At 46.4% G+C, this 21,003-nt stretch overlaps 1 protein-coding gene across 1 annotated transcript in view; it reads left to right on the top strand.

Moving 5' to 3' along the window:
• Positions 1–21,003, top strand: part of Kif5c (kinesin family member 5C) — a 153,840-nt gene that overhangs the window by 34,861 nt on the left and 97,976 nt on the right. The window contains exon 2 of the mRNA XM_057754671.1: positions 13,815–13,905. Within this exon, the coding sequence (XP_057610654.1) occupies positions 13,815–13,905 (91 nt within the window). The remainder of the gene's footprint in view (positions 1–13,814; positions 13,906–21,003) is intronic.

The following is a 21,003-nucleotide window of genomic DNA, read 5'->3' as shown; positions in this document are numbered from 1 at the left end:
TAGCCACTGTGACGGTCACCCCCCCACACACGAGAGGTGCCTGCCATGGCGAAGGAGCGTGACTGTTGGAGTCAGAAACGGGACTGGGTATGGATGTGCCACCTACCATTGAACATGTTGAGGAGTTGACCTTCTGTCCCTGTCACGTCACAGGTGATGCCACAGTTGCGTGGAATTGCTGTGGGTGTAATTGGCAATTTGCGGGATCCCTGGGTTCTCTCTCTCTCTCTCTCTCTCTCTCTCTCTCTCTCTCTCTCTCTCTCTCTCTCCAATGCTTCCAGCTGACACACTTGAACTTGGAGGTGGAAAGAGAAGAGGCAGTCTCTGGAGCATTGTCAGGTTAAGATGGACAGCCTTTCTTGGCCCGCTCAGCACTGACGCTGGAAATGATAAATGACCAATAAATAAATTAGATTCCTAGTTTCTACAAGGGCTTGTGACATGGTTCTCAGTTGTCCGTGCCTGCCTTGTTGCCTTCCTCCCAACTCAGCTCCTTTTGTCTTCATTGCTACGCTGCCTGAGCTCTTTCAGGATTTCTACGGTTGTCTCCTCAATGGTCTTCGTGATTATTTTATTTTGCAGTTTATCTTCCCAAGCATCAGGCCTATACAGAGTGGCAAAACAGAAACCAGAGCAGGCCATTCCTTTGCTTCCCAGCCCTGCTCTCTGAACTCTCCAGCTGTTACTTCCCATCCTGTGCCTTGCTCTCTCTGGGTGGAGTGGCCCACTTTCTAGCAAATCAAGGGCTTCTTAAATAAGGCTGCTTTTCGGTTACCTCTGCCTTGAGCACTCTGCCCTTGATTTCCTAGAAGCTGGCAAGCCTTTAGGTCTTGACTCTGTTGTCACATCCTCTAGAGCCACAAGTTACAACCTGGCAGAAAGTCCCTGTTCAGTTGTCCATGCTGAAGTGCTGAATTGAGATGCAGAGGATTGTATTTTGTGGTCAAATTGTGAGCTCTGAAATCAGCCCTTCTTGCCTCTGCTACTGTGGCAATAATGTTAAGTATTCTTTCTGACCTCTGATTTCCATGTCTTACAATGGGTGTTTAGTCCTCGCCTTGGGGCTTGCTATGGCCATTCAAGGTGGAAGACGGTTTTTGGCACACAGACATTATGTTGTCAGTATTTTTGGAGTGACATTTCTAAATGACTGTATTATTTAAGCATCTGTAATGAATATTTAAGCACTGCACTCAGAGAGAGTGAGGGTGGAAACACATTTCCTAACTAAAATTCTCAGAAGGTTGCGATGATGTTAGTAGCATGCTTGGTTTCTACAGTGGTTTTACGTGCCTTTTAAAAGTTGGTTTATTACTGAACTCAAATTGGTTTATTTACTGCCGTGACAAGGACCTGATGAGTTTTGAACAAGGCAAAAGGGGTTTCCTTGGAATGTCAGTAGTGGTCTGGAAAGAGCCATGTTAACCTACCGTGAGCTTCAGGGAAGGACGGGACCTCAGTCTAGCAAAGGCTGGTGACCGGGCCTCTACGTGCTGCTGTGGTGGTCTGGAGGGGGCACTGGGAAACATGGCAGTTGGTTTATCCCTAGTTATCAGGTCATGATGCCCTATAAGTCTTGGCAATATCTCCATTTTCTTCATCTTGGCATTATTATTCAGGTTTCGCTTATCCACCAGGTCCCTGTGCAGGCTTAAATGAAGGGTCAGTGATTTTTAGCAAACGTGGCCTTTGAGTTTCTGAAAATTAACCCAGGCAACAACTGTCATTACAAAGTGTCATTACAACTTTGCATCCAAAGTGCTGTCCAGAACAAAGTTAGCGGGATACAAACAATACACTTCTCAGCTATGTGACCTCCAGAATTAGTGGTTTTTAATGTTAGTTAAAAGCAAGGTAAGCTAGAGGGTTGCTTTAGACTGTCCCTTGTTTACATGTTCTCAGGACCAATGCAGGAAGCAGATGATATAGGTTGTGACCCTGTGCCAGTGAGGGAGCTTTCTGAATCTCACCCTGTTCCCTGTAAAACGCAGAGTAGCAATTACACGAAAGTGTGGTTACTTAGAAATGTCCACAGCAGAGGGCCTAGCACCCTGATTAAAATGCATCCGCACCCGTCTTTCTTTCCCTGCACTCCAACCCTGGATCTTGCTTGCTTCCCACAAGTCTGGTGCTTCCAGATGCCCGCTGCCTGCAGTAGGCTGTGATCAGAGACCCCCTGGAGGAGGACTACTGTGGATGTTCAGAGGAGAGAAAGGAAGCTTGTTAGGTGAACAAGTGACAGTAATTCACCCAGCTGAGCAGTGTGCATCCCACTGGCTCCTAAGAAGAGGAATAGAGAGGCGAAAAGTCTCAAGAGAAGACTGTATTCCCGTGTTAGAAAAGAGAACGTTTGGCATGCGTCTTAAAGGATGGACAGTATTTTGACAGAAAACAAGGTCAAGGTGTTGAGATGGCTTCAAATTAGAGGGAATGATGCAAACTGTGGGGTGGCAGTGGGGACGTTGCAAGCATATTGCCAGGGTGTTTGATGGTGAAGGACCCACTTAGGGGGTTGTGAAAAACGTTGCTGCAGGCTGTGGGTTAGTACAGTAGACATCCCCGCAAATTGCTGAGCCCCTTTAAAAAGGACGTTAGCCAAGGAAGATGCATTTGGAAAAGGATACAGAGATGTACTGAAGGCGAGACAGACTAGACGACCGCTTAGAAGTCGCTTGCAAGAGTTTTGACAAAAAGTGGTAAGCATAGCTGAGATGGAAAACAAAGAGAGACCAGAGACCCTGATGTGGAGAAGATGGCCCTACGTGTCTTACCCTTGACAACTAGGGATAAAAATAGAAAAAGGAGGCAGAAGAGAAGGAGAACCGTGTGAGTTCTCTTGTCAGCCTACAGCTGTTCCTCATCTGTGTGCAGGACTGACTCCAGGGTACCTCGAGGTCTCCGTGTAAAATCACATAGTGTTTGCATGTAGCCTGTACACATCTCCTACACTTTAAATCATCTCTAGAATATAATAAGCAATAAGAGGTAAACATTGTGTAAATTGCTGGTATGCCACATCATGCAGACAGTCATGGCAAGGAGGAGTGTTGGTACAGAGGCAGTTAGAAGTACGTCAGATCTGTGGTTGGCTGGCGGTGCAGCTAGAGAACCATAATTTACAGAGGTCAACTCCACGTTGTGTTTAGGGAAGTTGGGGAATTCAGTTGGATTTATTATTGTCAGACAATTAATAACGGAGGTCTGGAACTCTGCATTGGAGGTGAATTTTTGTGTCTTCCCTGTGAGGCTTGTGGCTGAAGCTACAGCTATACTTAATGCAACTCCAGAGCAGAGAGGACAAAAGGGAGGGGGCTGACTGAGAGGGAGCAGGGTGACGTGATAGAATCCGGAGCGATAGGAGGAGAGCAGGTGACAGAGGCCTGTATCCAGTTTGCACCCAGCAGCTCTCCCTTTTGAGCATCCGTGAATCCCACCCGCCCTCTGTGGGGCCTTAGCCATCAAGACATAGCTAACTGAGCCTACTGAATTCTGCTGGGTTTAGTCAATGTCACCATGCCTTCTTCGTGAGACTCTTTCCCCACAATTTACAGAAATGATCTTGACAGGGAAGAGCAGCTCTTGCCCTGTGTGCTGTGCCATGCCATGTTCTGAACATGACATGTTCTATTATTATAGCATATTAGAGCCGGAGGGATTCCACCTCTCATTTTCTGTAGAGGAGGCGGCCCAGAAAATATCGATACGTTGTCTAAGGTCACAGATTTGGCCAACTGCGTGGAGTTCTTAGAAAAATCTATCATTGAATAACTGTGTTCTTGGAGGAACAATGACAAGATTATGCACACAATATGCAGTGTGGTCATATGGCTGGAATGCCTGGCAGGGAACCAGAATTCTGGTGTGTGCCTAAGTTCACATCGCTACCTTCTGCAGAGCCCAGGGAAACCATTCTCCTTTCTCAGACATGGAGGCTAATGTTTTCACCCCACACCTCTGCGCAGCAAACAGAAACAAGGCACCTTGAACATCCCACGAAAGTAAACTTGTCATCCAATGTGGTAGGTAATTGTAATTATGCGAACTGTTCTCAACAGTGAGAAAATGCCTAAGATTCTAATTTTACTCCATGTGGTTATGTGCAGCATGGTTTGCTGAGCTAGTCAAATGAGGGTCTGGGCAGAAGCTCTCCTATCAACGTCACGTGTGTTCCCATGTGGCCTTGGTATTTAGTGCCTCCCTGAGGAAGGTTTGATCTGAGTATATGTTCCTGCCCCTGGCAGCTCCTGCCAGGGCACCATGCCCCCCAAAGAAGGCACACATTGCCCATGTTACTGTGAATCTAGCAAAAATAATTTCCCCATTTTGCCTTTAGTGAATGTGTTTTTCCTGCCTCCTCTTTGAAGAAAATTTCATCTTTTGCTCAGACCTTGACAGGGCACCAAATCTACTGAGATAACCATAGCAGAGGTTTTTATTCCTTTCTCTTGAGTATACATACATACTCAGTGAACACTGAACTCTTGAAGCTTCAAGTTAACCTTCTCTGGGGCTCTATGTGTTTGAGGCAGAAACCACTTGTGAAAAAATTATAGACTCCTGTGTCCCATTCCTGTCAGAGCATGTTAGAGCCACAGAGATGGAAATCACAGGTAAGTGCCTTGGGTCGCTAGAATGGGAGGAGCAAGCTTCCGGGGAAAGACCAGCCACCCTACCCTTCTCTCCCCTTCTCTGCGCTCTGGCAGGTTAGAGCCCAGAAACCAGGAGAGGAAGGAATGCATTTTGTTTTGATTGGAAGTAAAAAAATCACTGTGTCTTTGAAACAGTCTCCATTATTCTCCCTAAAAGAAGTCATACTTCTCTTTCCCTTCTTCTGTTAGCCAGGCGATAATTCTGAATTTCTTTATTATCTCTCTGGCAGCGTGCCTTCAAGAATATTTTTCTGTAGCCTGTCTGCCATCTTGACAGTGCCTGCGTGTCCACACAGCAGGGCTTTTGGCAGAATGGAGAGAATTGCAGCCTGGTTTCCTGCAAGGAGAAGGCTTACAAGATTCATTCTTGTGTGTTGCTTTTGTTCGTTCTCGATCTGTGAAGAGGTTGGCATTGCCTTGGCAACTCTGCTGGGAGCTGGGCACTGCTTTGTGGATGTCTGCTTCATTATTGAGTCTCCTGGGAGCAGCCTTGGCTTCAGTCAGCGTGGGCACCAGCCACCTCCCTGAGGGCGTAGAGCCAATGTGAAGGACAGCGGTCCGACCTCCCCGTGGCTGGGTGTTTCTAGCCCCAGTGACAGCACCATCCCCGTGCAGGCAGGGAACTGGAAGGGAGAGCGTTCAGCTGGAATGGAGAAGACGGCCCCATTTTAGAGTCTCCTTGTAAGGCAGTTAGAATCTTGCCAGCCTTGGGGCAGGTGTGACACGGGCCAGGTAGCTCTACCTCTGCCTTGGGAACTTTCTAGTAACTTCCAGACAAATAAGAGGGTCGATGAGTAGTGATGAGAGATAAGGGGTATAGGAAGACAGGGAACTCCCAGGACTGTTAACATCTAAATGGAGAATCTCCATTAAATCTAACAGGAGAATGAGCACGTAGGATTTCTGACGTACGAGAGAGACAAGTTTTTCCTGTGCCCCCACATCGTATGATGGAGTCCTAATACCCCGTTTCTTGCCTCCCTGATACCTAAGTGCCTTGGGAATCTGCCCCTGGACTGTTTAATGCAAAATACTCTGTTATTCCAGGACTTTCAGCAGCTAGTAGGTTGTTTTTGTACAAATTAGGGATTAGTGATCTTCTGGGCAAGTGTGGCCCCACATGTTTCCAGTTTGGCAGGTGACCAGCACCCATGTGAAGGAAAAGGCATTTCCTTTTTCCAGGGCATGGCTTGTTAATTTTTATTTTGTTTGTTTGTTTATTTATTTATTTATTTGGTTTTTTCGAGACAGGGTTTCTCTGTGGTTTTGGAGACTGTCCTGGAACTAGCTCTTGTAGACCAGTCTGGTCTCGAACTCACAGAGATCCACCTGCCTCTGCCTCCCGAGTGCTGGGATTAAAGGCGTGCGCCACCACCGCCCGGCTTATTTATTTGTTTTTTATATTATTATTTTTATTTATTGTTATTATTTTGATACAGGGTCTTGGTATGTTTTCAGGCTAGCCCTGGACTTTTGTGTTCAAGTGATCTCGCTCCAGCCTCCTGAATTGCTGGCGCTTTCAGGCATGGACCATTGCACTAGGTTAGCTAGCTGAATTTAACAATGACTTCAGCTTCCACACCTCCCCTCCCCACTTCCCCACCGTGCCTATGCATTTTGGGTGATGGTCACGTGATGTGTTTGGCAGTGACTTCACCAATCTGGATTCCCTTTGTACCTACTGAATGGTGGACATAAAGGAGAAAAATATGCAGGGTTCCACTTTATTTTGGGGTTCCCTAGAAACAGAGATTGAGACTGGAGCAAAGTGAAGTTACTTTGAGAGATGAACCTAAGAAACACTGAAGAAGGAAGCAAGGCAGGGGACAAAGGAAGCCAGGGTGTGGCTTCTCTGGAGTTGCCGCCCTGATAAACTGAAACTCTAAGGGGCCAGTTGGAATACCTGCCCCGTGACCCCTTCTCACCACATTTAGCTCAGACAGATAAAATATTGACGTCTAAGTTTTATCTGCCATTGGCTAAGGACCACTGGCTGGGTTGAGGCCTAAATAGCCCTTCTAGCCTATTTGTTGTAGGTGGTTAGAGGGCTCCAACAGCCAGCACACACAACAGGCCAAGGTCTGCAGGAGGAGGCAGTGGACAGTCAGGCCAGTCTACGAAGACCGGCAGCTGAGTCTCATCCCTAGAGCTCTGCTTCACGTTGGCAGTGGGCGTTTTACTCACGTTCCTGGAAGGCTCCAAAGTGATAGTAATAAAGTTATTGAGACCCTGAGTGCCTGAATCATACCCAGTTCCTTACCGTTTTTGCTTGGGCTCTTTGACCGACCCCAGGACTATTTATTCTGGAAGAATGTACAGAATTGTTCTGGGGGCGGGGGAAGCCACTGTTTTTGAATCTCTCTCCCTCTCCTCATTCTTTGGCGCTGAGCTCTGGAGTCACAGACTTGGGAGCTTGGAGGAACCCAAGAGTTGATGGTGCATTTTGTTTGGGAATTGTGAGGACTACAGGGTACCAAGTTCTGATGCAGGTTCACTCTCCTGCATCTCTCTCTTTGAAGGCTCACTGCTTGGGAAGTTTGGGGCAATTCAAGTTGTTGGTCTAAGCTGATCACCAGGCCTCAAACCTTGCCTTAGAAAATACCACTGACCCCATCTTGAGCATCTTCCAGAACACCGGGCACTGTGGTAGATCCTTTATTTGTGTGGTTGTATTTGATCCTCTCAGGAAACCTGGATGTGGCCTCTGTTGGCTCCCACTTTGCAGGGTAATAAAGAAGACAGACAACAGCAAGTGTTGACAAGGGTATACAATATTGGAACCTGCATATGCTGGTGGGGATAATAAATGGCTCAGTTAGTTACCTTGGAAAATAACTTGCCAGTTCCTCAAAGCTAAACTTAAATGTTGAGCTGTTTTACGGCCCAGCAAGTCTATTAGATACATTCCCAGATGGAACATAGATTCACATAAAACCTTGTATGTGGATGTTCGTAATAGCCCCAGAGTAGAAGCAACACAGTTGCCCCTCCAGCTAATGAATAGTACATAAAAGTCAGTATGTCCAATCAGTGGAATATTATTTGGTCTTGAAATGAAGCTATGATACTCAGTGGATGGAGCCTGAAACATACTAGGTAGGGGAAGCGGATCAGAAGACCACACGCTATGGCTCCCTTTACGGGGAATACCTCTAATAGGCAGTTTTGTGAAGTCTGGCAGCAGATTGGTGGTTGCCTAGGGCAGGGAGTGTGGGGAAAGGGAGACCAGCTTCTTCTGCGGGTGGTAGAAAGGCTCTGGAATTAGGTGGCCATGTAGGGCTCGTGGGTTCATTCCACTGAATTGCACAAAAGGGTGTAGATTGTTGTGTGTCAGTTATATCTTGACAACTCACCCTCAAACTTCTAGCGAATATATTTCTGTTGGTAAAAAGTGACCATCCATACTAGCCCAAGGACTTGGGCTTTTTAGCTGAGGTTTTGGAAACATTCTTTCAAATTGATATGAAAGCCCTTCACAGCCTGTGATTGTCTCTCGTTTCGTTTCTCCCTGTGTAGACTAATATGATGCTTTCCTGATATCCTGACCTTGGGTAGCTTTAGAGCCCTTCAATCAAAAGACACATCCATCCAGCTGTCAGAAGCAAGCACACCTGTCCTTTTATTTGCTTCCAACAGAAGGAAAGTGCTTTGCGGGGCGGACGCTAGCACGGCCGAGCTGCATTAGGCAGGTGTCTGTCGTGTTCTGGAGGACAGGAGCAGTGTGCTCCAGGGAGGTGGACTTAAAGGACATGGCTGGCTGGGTCATGTGCGGGCTCCTGGAGGTGGACATTGTCGCTGTAAGGAGATTGAACAGCTGCCGTACGTATTTGGCTGGATTGCAGCTGCTACAGCACTGGCTCTTTGTTCCTTGGCCTAATTAATTGTGTGTACTCAGAAATAATTTAGAATTGACTGGAACAAAATAGGGGAAAGGAACTCACAGGGTGAGAACCACTGATAAAAAGGACTAACACTTAGAATCAGAGCCTCAAAAGTATTTCTGCCCACCTTTAATCCCAGATCTTGGGAGGCAGAAGCAGGCAGATCTCTGTGAGTTCGAGGCCAGCCTGGTCTATAAGAGCTAGTTCCAGGACAGGTTCCAAAGCTACAGAGAAACCCTGTCTCGAAAAACAAAAAACAAAAACAAAAACAAAACAAAATGTATTTCTACAAAGCATAGAGCTGAAACTGTGACTGGCTTGCCACTCGGTGACGTGGGGATGGTAACATCTCATCCAGTTACTGTGAGAAGTAGGATGGAGCGTAATTGGGTGGGGACAGTTGTCTGGGACGTTCAGCACCACTTTTGGTCACAACTCTTGGCCAGTCTTTAAGATTTTTCTTGGCTTACTTATTAATACTCCGTGAGAATAATTAACTTTATGGTACTCATTTTCTGAGCATGCCTGGATCTTCTACTCCCCATGGTCTTTCTTACTTGAGTTCCTTGCAGGCAGCGGAATAGTTGTTGGGTAACAGGTCAGCTGTATTAATAGCAGGCCATATGGTTCACAGACATTTTGCTCCCAACAACTTGATAGGAATTCTGGTGGCACGATTTTTGTTTTTAATTTTAACTAGGGAAGTGTAAGGACCATCTGCTATTATTTTCTTGTCTGCGATCCTGGTAGGTCATTAGTTTTATTCTTCTGCTCCTGTGCAATTACACTGCCGTGCAGAGAGGCTTTGTGGCGGGGCTGGCAAGCTTCATTGTCAGTAGTAATGAGTGCAGAGAGTGTCATCCAGTCTCTTTTCATGAGGCTCGGTGGGTTTGCCTACCTGCTTAGGATCTGCAGCTTCCATTCCCGCTGGATAAATGCTTTCATTGCAATGGTTTCATTGGTTGGAAGAGGTCATACACTCCTCATCGTGAAGCAAACCAAATCTCCAGGTAATAGTTATGCCAGTGTGGGGTGGGGTTGCTTTAGTTAAAGTCACAGAAGCCCTGAAGGATGAAGACTATGAAATATGAAGAATGTGTTGCTTTGTTTTTGTCAATTTCATACAAACTAGTGACTTGAGATGAGGGGACCTCAGCTCAGAATATGCTTCCACCAGACTGGCCTGTGAGCACATCCTTCGGAGGATTCTCTTGATTGATAATTGATGTAGGAGGGCCCAGTCCACTCTGGACAGCGTTGTCCCGTGGCAAGTGATCCTGGGGTGTATAGAAAAGCAGACTCAGTAAGCCACAGGGTACAAGCCAGTGAGCGGCATTCCCGCATGGCCTCTGCTTCAGTTCCTGCCGGCAGGTTACTGTTTGAGTGCCTGCCCTAGCTCCCCTTGATGATGACCCCTAACCTACAAGATGTAATAAGCTGTTTCTTCCCCCAGTTGCTTTTTGTCAGTGTTTTATTACAGAAACATAAAAACAAATTAAGACAACGGTTCCTAAGTGAGTAGTCTAATGACGGTTTGAACTAAGAGAATCCCAAGGGGGAAGGAAGATTGGTAGCAAAGACACTAAGCAGGAAATGAACAGGGTGCAGGAGGTTCCACTGGGCCGGCCACACTGCAGTGAGAAAGGAGAGTGCAGACAGTCCTGGGTGCAGAGTCTAGTGTGTGTGTGACAGGAGCCGCAAATGGGGAGGTGGTGCTGTCTTAGGTTTGGGATACTCACCCTGCCCTATGATGGGGATGGATTATTAGGGAGGTAGACCAGCAGGGTGACTGGCTAGGGGGCCTGGCATCTTCTTTGCCAGAGATTGATGGATAGAATTGCATGGTGTAGATACTAAGAAATGATAACTGTTGGGATGTATCCCAGATGGGAATCTCTGGTACACGCTGGGTCTTAGGTGTTGAGTGTGAGTATCCAGGTGATGGCTGGGATGCTCAGAAATGGAGAGAATGATGATTCTCTCTTGGCTAGTGAAATTGGGATGGCTAGGCCTGGAGAGATGGCTCAGCAGCTAAGAGCACTGGCTGCTCTTCCGGAGGTCCTGAGTTCAGTTCTCAGCAACCATGTCGTGGCTCACAACCATTAATAATGAGATCTGCTGCCCTCCTCTGGCCTGCAGGTAGACATACAGGCAGAACACTATATATACTAAATAAATAAAAATCTTAAAAAAAAAAAAAAAAAGTTTGGTTGGCTAATGGTGCCCCAAGAGGTGAAGTTCTCTAGTAAGCATATGAGCCTGAGTGTTAGGTGAGGGTTGAAGGCTGTAATAGCCACTTAAATTTCCTATAAGTCAGGAGCACAACGAAGAGGCTCGCATCTAGGCCAGGACTCGACCATTCTAGTACACATCCACATCAGGAAGAGATGCTAGCGGAGGACCTGGCACGGGTACTCAGAGAGGCTGGGGAAACCCAGGTGCTGGGGAGGACACTGGAAGGAAAAGACTCTTCCAAGCTGGTGAATGGTGGTCCTACCCAGGCCCCAGTGCCGGGGACTGTACCTACACAGCAGTGATGCTTGAATTTTGTTCCGTAGCTGCAAAGAGCAGGGCAGGTAGGGCTGTTGCCTGCTTACCGAATCCTCAGCCACAGCAGTACCAGAACCGTTAGAATCTTGTCTCCTTGGGATTCTGCGGAGGGATTTTTGTTTGTTTTGCTCTGAATTTATGAGCTATTCTTACTATTAAAACATGGGGGGGGGGAATTGTATATACAGCTGGTACAAGTCAGTTCTCTGAAAATATTTAACAACAATGCTAATCTCCCACTCTCTTAATCATTCAAGGTTTATTAAAATAAACCACAAGCTTGTATAAGTAGCTGAATGCATGAAGGACATGAAATGCTTACGTTTTAAACTAACGTGCTAGTTCTGATGAGACGGGTCCTGAAATAAATTATTTGCAGAGTTTTATCCTTCCTCAGTGTCAACCCAGCTGGAAGATCTTGAAGGCGGTTGCTTTGGGGGGTTAAATTTAGATCATTTACAAGTGTCACGTTGGTCAATTGATAATTGATACCATTTTTAAAAGAGAGTAATGAATTCTTGCTTTCTCCCTCTCCTAAAGGAAAATACCCTGCCTTACAGCAAGCATTTATGCTTGACGACAAAGCTGGCCACCCTGTCATCCTGTGCTGTGCAGCGTCATTCACTAGGGCATGCTTCCTGATGAAGCAGGATGTGCTGGGAACGGCCCAGTCTACACTGCCGTTCTCTCTAAATCTGGAGAAATAGTAAAAATCGTCTTAAGTTTCTAGAGGGCTCAGTGGACGACTTCGGCAAATTCTGTAAATGTTTGCTCCCATTATTTGCAACGCACAGCATAGACCCCAAGGCCCTGTGCATGCTGGGTAAGAGCTCCCCCGCTCAGCTACACCCTCAGCCCTCTGTAAAGGTTTAGTTTTACGTTTTACTCTCTTGGTAGTGGATGGATTTTTTTTTAAAAGTTTTTTTTTTAATCATTTTAAATTGTTATGTGTACGCGTGTGTGGGTATTTGTACATGAGCTCTGATGACCAAGGAGACCGGAAGAGGGTCTTGGATTCCACCCAGGAGCTGGATTTTCAGGCAGTCATAAGCACCCGACACAGGTGCTGGGAACTGAACTTGGGTACCCTGTAGAGCGATACTCATTCTCAACCAAATCAATCTCCAACCCCTGATAATTGGTTGAATTTGAAAGTGGATAAAGCTGGTAAGAAAGGCAAAGATTTTGGTAAGGAATATTTCTTGGTTAGCCCACCAAACACCTGGTTCATTAACCAGGACAAAAGCTGTGAAGAAAGCACAGGAAATTATCTCCTTCCATGATTTTTATCAGAATGACTGCAGTTCTGCCTCGGACATAAAGCAAACCTCCCCCCTTTCCTCTTTTCTATGTTTAAAAAAAAAAATCTCTCCATTTTTCTAAGACCAGATTAGAAGTAGCTTGTTTACCTGGTTGGCTCAATTCTGTTTTCAAAGACTAAAGCTCAAACGTAAGGCATAGAAGCGTAGGATGTCGTCTCCAGTTGCTTGGCCCCGTGGTGATGAACGAGGAACCATCAAGCCCTTCTGATGCTTTGTGCTCACTTGTGTGTGGGTTGTGGGCTGTAAAAGGCCTTGTTCTTCGAGCTCTGAAGAGCAGCTGTCTCCTCAAGGAACCAGTCTGCCCTTGACTCGTAGGAGGTATGGCTTTTAGCCCTCCTTGCTCCTCTCTTGGACTCTGTCCTCCTCTTCAGGGTTTGTGGATCAGGCTGTGAAAGGAGAGTTTCTCTTTGCCTGGGCACGGTTGGCAGAGGAAACTGCAGTTTGGACCTGCGTCCTCCCCACTTTCCCCAGTCTCAGCACTTTGTCTGACACTGAGACATCCATTAGTCATTATTGAACAGCGAAGGACAGGCGGCGGGGTCTAAGTGGTGCTGTGGTAGAGCTCTTGCCTACCCCAACCCCCACCCCCAGAATGGAGGTTTCTTTGAATTTTACATATGCTGCTGCCAACCAAACCCCTACCCAACCCTCCTCTCCCGAATGCCTTGTTTCATTGCATAGAAGGGCTCCTTTGTTTTAGAAGCCTCAATCCGTTTAGGCATTGCTTCTGCATGGCAAGGGAACGGCATTGTGTGGGACAATAGCCATGCTGTCTCTCCACTGAGAATGGCTTCTTAAATCCGATCGCATCGTCCCTGCAGAAAATACAACACAGGCGGGTTTTATTTGGTTACAAATTTGGCCAGCCATAGCCTTCATGACCGGCTTCTGATCTTCTTGTAGCCCCCACTTGCAACACCCCCTTCTTTCTTGAATATACCAGACCCTTGGCTGTCTGCTCATCCCACGCCTAGAAAGTTCTTTCATGGCATCTTCCTGATGAGCACCTTTCTGAACTTTTCTTGGTCCTCCAAATTGACATATCTGTTGCCAAACCGTCCTGCCAGCTCCGTCATCTCTGTCACCTTACTCCACCCCTGGGCACTTTGTGTTTTCCTGTGTCTGTATTCTGGCCTCTTAGCTATCAGCTCCCCTTGATGGGACAATTCACAAATCCAGGGAAGTGGCCCAGATTTAAGAATGTGTGCTTTCAGGCCCTTAACATCCACCATCCATGCGTGTAGCCCGCATGTGGCTCACACTGTAAGGGTTCTGTGGTGAGGAAAAGGACGGCCTGGTAGAGCGGGGGGCGGGGTGATTCAGTTGCCTGTGGTCTAACTACTACTATTAGTGCTTTTTAAACCTAAACCCCTAATGTATTTTCTCCACCCTTTTCTTTCATCTGCTTTCAGCAAGGGAAGCCATATGTGTTTGACAGAGTGCTGCCGCCCAACACAACTCAAGAGCAGGTCTACAGTGCCTGTGCGAAACAGATTGTCAAAGGTAAGTGCCGCTTTGTTTCCTCCTGGGCTTTCCACTCATGAAAACATTAAGTGACATTTGCAGCCTGGCAATCAGTGTGCCTCGACTGTAAGAAGGGGCCTGTTAATTGCAAACCCTAAATGGCTGCCTTGGCGCTGGCCTTGGCTTGCTGTGATGGCCGTCACGTTACTCGGCCTCAGTGTTTGTTTCCCTCGTTTCTTTTACCTCCTCTTCAGTGGGGCTATTCTGTTCTCTAAGAGCAGAAAAGGCAAGGTAAGCTGTGATCGCAGCATTCCTGACTTGGTCTAAAGAAACCGCAGGTACGGTGCTCCCCTGGCTGTTGAAGGAAGAAATGTGTGGCCCAGGGCTGTAGCTGTACATCGTTAGCTGTTTCTTTTATAATAACTGTGAGAATGGAGTCTTACAGGCGCAAGGCTCTTGCCATCAAAGGATATTCTACCGTGTCATGAAGTCCCCTTATTGAGGTGGCCGTGGAGCTACTCGTGTGATACAGCATGCCTTAATCTCAACTTGGCCTAACCCACTTTCAGCCTACCACATCCCCAACATTTGCTCCTCCAAACAGGTAGCCTTAGGCTTGCCTGTGTGTTTCAGAGATCAGTCCCTTTCTGCTGTGACTGGCCTTGGCCCTGGAGGATTTGTGTCAAAATAGCAGCAGGGTGATGAAGCAATTTTCACGTTGCTCTCTCTTGCCCTTTCAAAGCAGGAGCAGGTTGGAGCACGCTGTGGCAGGGCCTGCCATCTGGACAGGGCTGAGGGACATGCATCGCCTCCTCCCTCGCCTTCAGATCCAAACGCCGTAGCAGTTCTGTGCTCAGAGGTCCTGATAACGCCACCCACATAGGCGGCCATGGATTTAAAAGACCGAAGTGGTTTTTTTTGTGTTTTTTTGTTTTTTTCCTGCTTTAGATCGGTTGTTTTCAGGAGCTGAGCTGACTAACCTATTTGAAATTCATGAAATTCAGTCCTGGTACATCTGTTAGATTAATTCTGACCCCAGACACCTGCGTGGGAGACTCCACGTCAGCATGCAATGTTCCTTGCTGAGATGGATGCTTATTCACATTCTTGTTGCAGACATCAATTAATTTTGAAGGTTTTCTCAGTGAGGTTATTTTAGACAACCGACAAGAGAAAGTATGATGCCTAGATTTGAGCTGTTTTGAATGAACGGTCTTGGCCTACCGGCAGCGGTACTTACTGTCCTTTTCCTCCTTGACCTCTCTTTGAGTGTTTTCTCTGGTTTTGAGGTATGTCTTCCTTGGCTGGCTCCTACTCAGGCCCGCCTCCCCCATCCCCACCCCCGATATTGAGCTGTGCATAGTTTTTTTTTTGTTTTTTTTTTCTTTCTTTTTTTAAATAGTGAGATTAATCACACGTGCCAGAATTTCCATCCCTTTCTCCCTCCAATTTCATTATCGGAAGCAAATAGCATTTACCACATGCTGTGCTAAGCATGAAGGCCGTTTAAATACATCCAGCTACCTCTGTGCCAACGTAATTAGAAATGGATGCACTCCATTAGTAAAAAAGGAACCAACCCTGTGATTAACAAGCAGTGGTAATCGTCTTTGGGTTTTTATGCACTGGTGTGTGTTCTTTCGATGTTTGGATTTTTTCTTAGTTTGAGATGTCAGAAATAGACAGTTTCATCCCCATTAATGTGTACGCTTTTTGTGGTTTTTTTCTGTATCCGCTAAAAGCTAAATTGAAAAGAAATGGTCTCTGTGAAGATATGGCCTAACCCTAGGTAACTGACTATATAGACAGTGATCTACAAAGAAACCGTTTAGAAGAAGGGGGCCCAGCACAGGCCAGACAGACACCTCCAGGGCACTGTGACCCTAATGTGGGCATACTTATTTGATGACAATGAAGAATACTTTATTCTCCCTTGTAAAGAAATTGTTAGGCAGACAAAGGCCTGATTGCACATTTGTTAAGCCTTTAAAAAATAGACTATCTTTTACTTATTCTTTTCATTCTCGTAAAAATACATCATGATTATTTGGACCCCTAACTCCTTGCTTCCACTCTCCCGAGGAACCTTCACCTTGACTCCTCCCTCCCAGTGTTCCAGGAACCCCTAACTCATCCCTTCCTCCCATTTACCCCACGTGCATCCAACACATCTCCCTCACTACTTCCTGTCCTTTCTCCCACCCCCGTTTCTCTGGACACTGAGTCCAATTGGCGATGCTTGTTGGAATATTGACTCATTTCATAACTGCAGCACGTTTAAGGGTACAATGGGCATGCCATGTTCTGAAGACAGCATGTCACCCCTCTTTCTGCCCCTCCACGATGTTTTCTGGGCCCTGGGGGCTGTGGGGCTTAGATATATATTGAAGGCTGAGCACTTCCTAGCAGAAACACTTATTCTCAGTACTTCAATCAGCTATGAATCTCTACTTTAGCTATGACTGCTGCAGAGAGAAGCCAGGACTGAGGGCAGCGCCATGGGTCTGGGCATAGATATTTATAAGGCAGTTTGACTGTATGACCGTTGAGCAGAACAACAATGATATGTTCCTCCTAGGACCTGTGGCCTCCTGAGCTACAAGCAAAGCCAGGTTTAAAGTATCAGGCCTAAATTCCTTCCTGTGCAGTAGGCCTCAAATCCAAGCCCGAACCAGTTGGTTGCTCTTATAATCTTGGTGTCACTATTGCACCAGGAGGTGAGTCCTGCCTGGCAGGTTGGTATTGTGGCATGGAGGTTGACTGCAGGCATACCGTTGATAGCGTCTCTCCCATGGTGGCCGGCAGAGCACCCTTCTGGTACTATTAAGCCAGTCAGCTGGGAGGAAGCTTCCAGGTCAGTTCCAGCTGATTTCTCTACGCTGTTCAACCGATGCGCTGGTGTTTTCAGCAATAAGGTCTTATCGTCTAGTTGTGTTGCATAACCAAGAGCAGTGTCAAAACTGTATTGTTTTGGGGGCCTCTGGAGCCTCTGGGGCCTCTCTGACCAAAACCTTGCAGTGAGATATCCTATTCTTGGTACTGAGATTTCATTTAATAACTCACTTCCTCTAGAGGGATCACTGTCCACTAATGCGGGGTATCTGTGTTCAGATATATATCTATATCTATATATCTATATCTATATATCTATATCTGTGTGCGTGTGTGTGTGTTTAATTTTTTTTAAGCAAAAAATACTTAAAAAGTAGTCAGTTTCCATAGCGATCCTTTGCACATCCTTACTTTTGGTTAGTTCATCCTGCCCAGCTTTCTCTGTCTTCATTTCCTATTTCCATCTCTATTCAAAACCGTAAATCCCTGGATCCTCTGCTCTCATGTTTCTCCCATTTACTCTTCCACTTAAGAGCAATTCACGACTCCTTTTCTTGGGCCCTTTCTGTCTTCCTGGGCTCTACAGAGACCTGAATGAACTTTTAAAAGTAACCTCCAAGGCTACGGGTGAGAGGAAGTGATTTTCTTTCCTGTGGCATCAAGGTAAAGTGTAAATATACCATCAAGACCTTCTTGGAGTAGATAACAGAGCATAGCTGGGTTATGTCTTGTCCTAAGAGCCCTATCTAAGTTAGGGTTGGGACAGCGTTCACAGTGGACGTCTTCTCTAGAGCCTGAGATGTGAAACAAATGATTCTGAAGATCGTCACAGTCCCCTGATTCATGATGCTGTCATGGACTGGTGACCTCTACTTCTCAGCTGTCTACACTCTGAATGACTTTGAGGACCTTTGTGCAATGGCAGAGCCCTGGCGTTTCCCACGCTCCCATCTTTGGTGTGGTTTTCAAAGTGTTGACTGAAAGGCATGTTGGCATGTGGATCTCTCCATTTCTGTGGGAAGACTTTGTAAGGTTGGTGACTGTCACCGCTGTCAATAAGCCTGCAGGTGTCTAGGCATTAAACGCCGTAGTTATTGGATATTATTGTTGAGGTCCTGGCAACTGTATCCTAGGCCAGCAGAAGCTGCTCTGGGCACTTGCCTTCCAAATAAACTAAACATGGACTGTCCAAATGCTAGAGAAGGTGGTTTTTTATTTTCCAGTTTTGATTTCTTTAAACTACCATTATATATTTATATAGGTAACATTAAGTGCTTAATATGTGATAAGCACTGCCAGGGCCTGGGGTCACTGGAGCATATAAGACTGTCTGCTAAGAGCTCTCAGTATAGAGGAAGAGGCAAATGCATGCATCATCTTCTTGCGCATTATGCAGATATTATGTACGTTAAGGTGGTGTGTGCACAACGCTTGGACAACACAGAGGAGTGCCACTCTGTGCTGATTTTGGTGAGTGTGGAGAATTAAAGAAATCTTCTTGGAAATGCTGGGCCCTGAGGACTATAGATGATAGTGGAGCTGTAGGAGCAGAGCGAACTGCAAGAGCATAAAGCTACAATCGGTGTGGCACGTTTGGGTAGTTCGGAGGGCATGGTTTAAGATGTTGAGTACGTGATGGGAAGTGAGGTTGCAAAAATCAGCCCAGATATTCTGGTGGACATGCTGGACTTTATCCTGTGGACAGTGAGGACAGACTGGAAAGCTTTAAGCTTGGTAAGATATACTCTGATCTATTTCACTATTCTATATGACTCCTAAAGAATTACTTAGCTCTGTATTGTTGGTTCTTAATCACTTTGCATGTTGCATCTGAAAGCTTAAGTTTATAAAGTGTGAACATTACTATTCCTGCCATATTAGAATGGAATTTGATGCTCAGAGATTGAAGCACTTTGCCCAAAACTAGAAGAACACGTGGGTCTCGGTTTGCGACTGACTGTGCTTTGAGTTCCTTTCTGATGGGTCCACAATGAACATTTAAACATACACCATCATCAAGTAATTGTTTTATGAGTTGTTCCTTTTCAATCAGGCCATATGGACTTATTAACCAACAGTCCAAAATGACAGGGATAGGAATGGGTGTGGGAGGACAATAGAGGAGAAAGAATAGCCATTGTGGTCCCACAGCCTTGTGCTGGCCAGCCCTAGGGTGCGTTTCTATTCCAAAATGCAGTGCGCCTTTGCTTTGGAATGATGTCCTTCAGACAGAGCATCACCAGGGGGTGGAAATAGCCATTCCGCTCGACAGAGACTAAAGCAAATGTATTTCTCATGCCAGGACAGTCTGCCATTTATTGCGACGAAGGTGTCTTTTGTGGTCACTAGTATATGATCGTCACTCTATAGTCATGGCCAGCTTGAGTTGTTTGGTTGGCTGATTAAGAGTCTTAGAATCCCAAACCAGGCAACCTTCAGCTGTGGCCAGAAACCATAGTGCTCCTGGAACACCTCCATTTCCACCTGGGTGTCTAGCAGGCTAGGCAGAGCCTCTTAGGGAACACTGATGTGTCGGTGTGATGAGCTGTCCACAGGTTCTTACTTAACAAAGGACTCGGTCTGCCCCAGCCATCCCTGCCCTCAGATATGAGCAGAACCGAGGACACATACTTGGGCTTCTAACATCTGCAGCTAGAGCTGGCCAGTGTTTCTGGGTAGCGGTCCTCTCCCCTCTTCTTTGTGAAATAAGATGACCCTGGTTACCTGCAGCAGAAGCTTCTCAGTTTGCCTGGTCGTTGGATGAACACACGCTGGTCTGTGAGGTGTGGGGCTCCATGGCGTGAGTTGAGATCGTACTATGCCAGACACCATCACAAAGGAAGGTTCTGTCTGGAAGAGCACTGTCAGGGTGTGGAAATAGTCATTCTGCTCAACAGAAGCTAAGACAAGTGTGTTTCTCAGGCCCGGGCACTGCCTGCCATTTACCGCGATGAAAGTGTCTCCTTGTGGGCCTTTTGGTTGGGAGTTACAGTGTGGCCGTGGAGGTGGCATGTGCCTCTGCAGGGAGCCCAGCACAAGCCAGGGTCGGAGTCTTCCCTCCGCAGATTCTGGGCTGGCACCTCTTCCAGACCCGAACTACATTTTTCACCCATGACCTTCTCTTGCCTGTACCCTCCACTAAACGTAAAACACAGATTGAATAAACAAACACATCCTCTCAAATCCGAGACAGCCCTAGGTTAAAAGGACCCTATCTTTTAAAATTATCTTTGAATTCAAAATTGAGTCGATAGAGGGCAACATCAGCTGCCTTCAATTCTGGTCCGGGAGATTCTCTCCAAGAACGTATTAGCTGTAAGATGATTCTCCGTTCTTTAAAGGCCAACCAGAGTTTGTTTCAGTGGTTTATATGTTCTCTATTTAAAAAATAAGAAGGTAGTTATGCTCAGTGTTGACATAGTAAAGAGAATGAATTTTCTCTAAGTCTTACGTGCCTCTCAGCACCTCGATCAGGGCTATTCGGGCATGTTCCTTTTTCCTTATGCTTCTGTCACATTCTTATTAATGAAGTCCATTACAATAGAAACTACAAAAGATGATCTTTTAAAATATATAATATATAAAGAGTTAGATGTTCCTCTTTTCCCCTTTTCTTCTTTTATTTATTCTTCTCTCATACATGTCCAGACTGCAGCCTCCCCTCCCTGCCCTCATCCCAGCCCTCCCTTCCCCCATCTCCCCCTCCCCTCCCACCTTGATCCACTCCTCCTTGATTTCTTTTCAGAAAAAAGCAGGCCTCCCAGGGATATCACCTGAACACAGCATAACCAGTTACAACAGGACTAGGCACAAGCCCTCATAGCAAGGCTGGACAAGGCAACCCAGTAGGAGGAAAAGGGTCCCGAGAGCAGGGGAAAGAGTCACAGACACCCCCACTCCCACTGTTAGGAGTCCCACAAACACCCTTAGCTACACAACCACAGCATGTTTGCAGAGGCCTGGCTGGATGCAGATTCATGCAGGCCAGCTTCTGTGATTGTTGCCTCTTCAGTCCCTGTGATAGCTCAGGCTGTCCTCAAGCCTTCACGGAGCTAAGGGTGACCTTGAAGGTCTGATCCTTTCGCTTCCGTTTCATCAGAACTGGGGTGACAGGGTTGTGCCGTCACTCCTTGATTGCGGAATACCGAGGACTGGGCCCAGTGCTTTGTGACTACTAGAGGGGTACTCTACCAATCCGTCCGAGACTTGATGCTATCCTTTTGGACATAGGACCCTGACCGTGACCTCAGGAGAACAGGGAATGAATAGAAACTATCTAGTTGGTACAATTGTGTATTATGCTTG

The sequence above is a fragment of the Chionomys nivalis genome, chromosome 22 (genome assembly GCF_950005125.1).
Source record: "Chionomys nivalis chromosome 22, mChiNiv1.1, whole genome shotgun sequence".
Classification (NCBI taxonomy): domain Eukaryota; kingdom Metazoa; phylum Chordata; class Mammalia; order Rodentia; family Cricetidae; genus Chionomys; species Chionomys nivalis.
This window is presented reverse-complemented; position numbering and strand designations above follow the sequence as displayed.